Source organism: Vigna umbellata, chromosome 1, assembly GCF_029865625.1.
Source record: "Vigna umbellata cultivar VRB3 chromosome 1, Vumbellata_1.0, whole genome shotgun sequence".
Taxonomy (NCBI): domain Eukaryota; kingdom Viridiplantae; phylum Streptophyta; class Magnoliopsida; order Fabales; family Fabaceae; genus Vigna; species Vigna umbellata.
In genome coordinates this window covers 62,171,671-62,175,853 of record NC_142165.1, presented here as the reverse complement: position 1 = coordinate 62,175,853, position 4,183 = coordinate 62,171,671, and the positions used below count along the sequence as shown (strand labels likewise).

General features: G+C 34.3%; 1 protein-coding gene across 1 annotated transcript; it reads right to left on the bottom strand.

Moving 5' to 3' along the window:
* Positions 1-778: 778 nt before the first annotated feature.
* LOC124822361 (Ribosomal protein S24/S35) lies at positions 779-3,533 on the bottom strand. Its single transcript, XM_047294357.2, has 5 exons — positions 3,300-3,533; positions 2,826-3,221; positions 1,613-2,033; positions 1,279-1,489; positions 779-1,158 (listed from the first exon to the last, which is right to left on the bottom strand). The coding sequence occupies exons 1-4, from the start codon at positions 3,457-3,459 to the stop codon at positions 1,288-1,290; spliced, it is 1,179 nt and encodes a 392-aa protein (XP_047150313.1). The 5' UTR covers positions 3,460-3,533; the 3' UTR covers positions 779-1,158; positions 1,279-1,287.
* Between the last annotated feature and the right edge of the window lie 650 nt (positions 3,534-4,183).

Genomic DNA, 4,183 nt, shown 5'->3' with positions numbered 1-4,183 from the left:
CTACTTTTTTCAAAAAAAAATTATCCGTAAAAAAAATCAAATAAGTCCTATAAACTTATTTAATATAAGATTTTTTTATCCTATAAACTTTTTTGGTCCTAACCATATAAGCTACAATCAAGTCTTATAAATGAACCAATTTGACAAGTCTTGGTGAAATGAGAAGTGAAGTGTTATATGGTGCTTTTGATTGAGGAAGAAATAGATAAAAAAGGTTCATATCCTACTATTCTACCACACATAAATGAATTGAAACAATCTAACTTCCAATTTTTTGGTGAACAATGAACCAAATTTGACATTATAATTTTTTAATTGATGCAATAAATCTTGAATTTGAAGAATTTAACTTAATTACTGTATTTGAAAATTAAATGGATTTTATAATTGAATACACTAACACTGTAGAATATGATTCGTATCTCAACTAGGAAAATTCAAGCCGGTGGCATCTCATATCTGCTGATACACCACCCTGACGAGTCCCTATTGCTGAATTAGACATACTTGCGCAGAGTTCAAGATTTAGGGTTTGCGTAAGCCCTACTAATATTGCCCTTCAAAGGAAGAAAGTATAATTCTCTGCTGCTCAAGGTTGTTGTCATCCTTTCCTAATCAATGTCAAGTTTCAATGAGAAAAACGCCCACCCCACCAACTCCATCCCTTCTCCTAGAATTTCGTCTTTCACTTGACATTTTAAGCTTTTTCTTTTTCCAACTCCATAAAATTCTGGGTTTTCTGGAATGTTGGATAATACATTGCAGAAACCCTTTCAAGAAAACTAAAAATAGAGCGTCCATAAATTATATAAGGTTTAAGAACAATGCAATTTTATCTTATCAAGCATCAATTCTTTATTAAACATAATTCTGTCTCATGACTGACAGATAAATATTCTCTCTATTCTGTGGTTAAAGGTAGAAAATGTTAGCAATCCTAGCTTCAATTTGAGGTCATCCAACCTTATCCATGATCAGTGTTACTCCTCAAAAGCATAACACTAGCATACAATATCTGATAGAAGTAAATAGTATACGTTATTCAAGCACTAAATACGAGAGATACGACAGATATCAGCCCGGTGCATGAGTCTCCAACCATGGGTCTGGGAAAGATCAGTGTGAAACCTCCTCTAGGCAGCGAGCTTGTTTCCGCAACTGGAAACCATGATAAGACTCGAATATATAAAAATAAAGATAATAATCATGAAAGAAACTAAAATCTGGGAGCATTACAAAATTATGACAGGTGAATGTTCAAAAATTCATACACCAGACCTGAAAGCTTCAAGCGGTAACCTGATTAGATTCACGCAACCTCATACACTTCGCATGCAACCTCTCCATGAATGCTGGATTGGAACGGAGCCTCTCCTTTACATATGAAACCCGGGCATCATCTACTAATTTATTAGCTTTTCCTGCCTCCTCAATGAGAGAGAGAAGTGTCCTTAAGCAGTCTTTTCTGTTTTCTTCTCGATGTTCATACCTAAAAAATACAGAAAAGAAAACTTTAAGCACAATTGTAGCTGATTCAAGTGAACTAAGACCCATAACCAAGTCTGCAAGATCAAATAATAAATGAATGAATTTTTACAAGATATGACTCTACCTCTCACTAGTTATTGTAAGCTCGTCTCTCCCTGGATGATAACGCTTTCCAACCAATTCTCTGAGACGGCGAAATTGGTATTGTGAAAGCCCTAGCTCCTTCACAGTAACAGAAAGTTTCACTTTCCTGTTTTTCGGGTGCCAAGCATCACCACCAGGAGCAAAGACTACCCTAGTTTGCCACCGCAAAATTGGACCTTCACCTGGTGGATCGTCTGAGTCCTTTTTCTTATCCAGCACAGCAGTATCATCAAACTGTGGGACCGGGACCTCCTCTTTTTCCATTATCTTCATGTATTCCGCTACCATCTCATCCTCAAACTTCTTAAATTGTTCATAAGCTTCTTCAGGTTCAAGTTCTCCTCTTTCACACATGTCCCCTAGCTCATTAAATTTTATTTCCACCTTCTGCTTTATATCATCTATCATGACATTAAACCAAAGAAAATCAGCATAACTAAGCATACTAACCACTTCTAAACCTGACTATTTACTAACACGTTTAAATTAAATATCTCAAATGCAAACATAAATTCACGGTCATGAAAATTGTGCTGGAACTTGCAAAATATGTCAAGCACAAAAACATAACAAGATAAATAGCATTCTAGTGAAATCTACAAATCTTTTAAAAGTGAACTTACTAGCCAACAACAAAGTAATAGCGTGACGAGAGATACTTACATATTGCATTCCCTTACATTCTTCTGTAACCTTAATTATAATTAACTACACAAGGGTATATCACTAACAGTCAAATAACAGTAACAAGCAACTGAGGTAATAAAAGGAGGAGATTCCCCCAACTTTGATTTCGATAAAATTTAAGCACAATTAGCTTAAGTTTTCTTGCCCAGTTTTCCTGTCCAAATTAGAGTTCACCTTGATAGATTATGATAACCTTTAATGCAAACTTTCATTATATGGATTAATAATTCAATTATGGTAGGAAAACACCACAATAAGCACATAAGAACTACATTAGATATTATTTCATTGCTATTTTATCAATTTAGTTAAAGAGCTTAGTATTTCAAAAAAGATAAATAAACAATAAATCTATTTAAAGATTGATTAAATATAAAACAGACAAATTATTAAAATATCAATGGTTAAAAATTCTAAATTGTCTCTGCGCATATATGTACTTAGGTCTCTGCATTATTCACAATCACAAAGAATAAGTGCAATGATATTGAGAATGGTGTACGGACCAGGGAGGAGTTTGTCCCAGCTGAGCATGTCCTCTAGAATCTCCTCGCACTCCTTGGTGTCCTTAAGAAAACCGTGCTTGATCCCATCTTCAACAATGTCGTCCCATTTTTTATCATCCATGTTGAAGTACTCGTCCTTCACCATCCTTTTCATCACCGCATCCCTGGCGTTGTACAAATCGTCGAGCTCCTCATCGGTTTCGTGGATTTCCTCGAAATCGGATTCGAAGTCCCCGTCTTCGACATTGTCAAGGGGGCGCATGCGGAGCTCATCCATCAGCTCGTCGTCAGTTTCCTCGTGCTTCCCCGACAGCTTCCGCTGCAGAATCGCCTCCATGATCGACGGCAGCACCTCCTCGTCGCCCTTCATGTAGATATCAATCCGCCTCTTCAGCTCTGCCGACACAAATCTAATGTGTCAAACGGCGCCGTTAGAATGCTACAATTGATGAGAACATAGAGAGAGATACATACCTTTGTTGTCGACGTCGTCAGGGTTTTGTGGAACCGGCGGGGGAGTTCCATTGGAGCAGAAAAGTTTTGGTCGCAGAGGAGTTGAAGCGGCGGGTGCAGGGGCCGAGTTAAGAAGGTTGCGTGTGAACAGAGTTGCATTTCTCAGAACAGTTCTTCTCATTGTTCTCTGTTTCTCTTTCTCACTCTAGGGTTTCTACTCCCTTGCCCCTTACATTCTGATTACTTCTCTCTTCACTTTTTTTTTTTGAACCATTTTAATCTGAGAAAAATTATTAATGTAAAATTTAAAAAGCTAATAATATCAGTATCAAATAAAATATATAGTAAATTAAATGTCTTAATTAACTATTTCAAATTCTAATAAAATACTCTTAAATTTGAAGTACTTGTCATTTCTCAAATCTTCAAAACCAATACATAAATTTATCCTTAAAATATTAGCTTGTTCACGTGAAAAAAAAAACATAATGAAAATTGTTGCAATTTATTTCTTCAAATTCTTAAATTTCTTGTTTTCCTGCTTAAAAGAATCAAATATAAAAAAACTGCAAACATATGTCTGTTTGATTGTTAATTATTTTTTATAGAGTTGATTTTATGTCCCATATATATATATATATATATATATATATATATATATATATATATATATATATATATATATATATATATAACTATTTTTCATCATGTTATGTCATTAGTGAAAAAATGATTTAATTTTGTTATCAAAACGTAGTGTTAATATTTAAATTATTGTTCAATTATAAAATAATCATAGTCTATACTAATATAGGCTTTGATTTTTAATTGTGCAATAAATGTCATTAATTCTTTTTGTCTAGGGTTAAATTTTTAGAAAAATTATTTCCATGCCACAATATTGT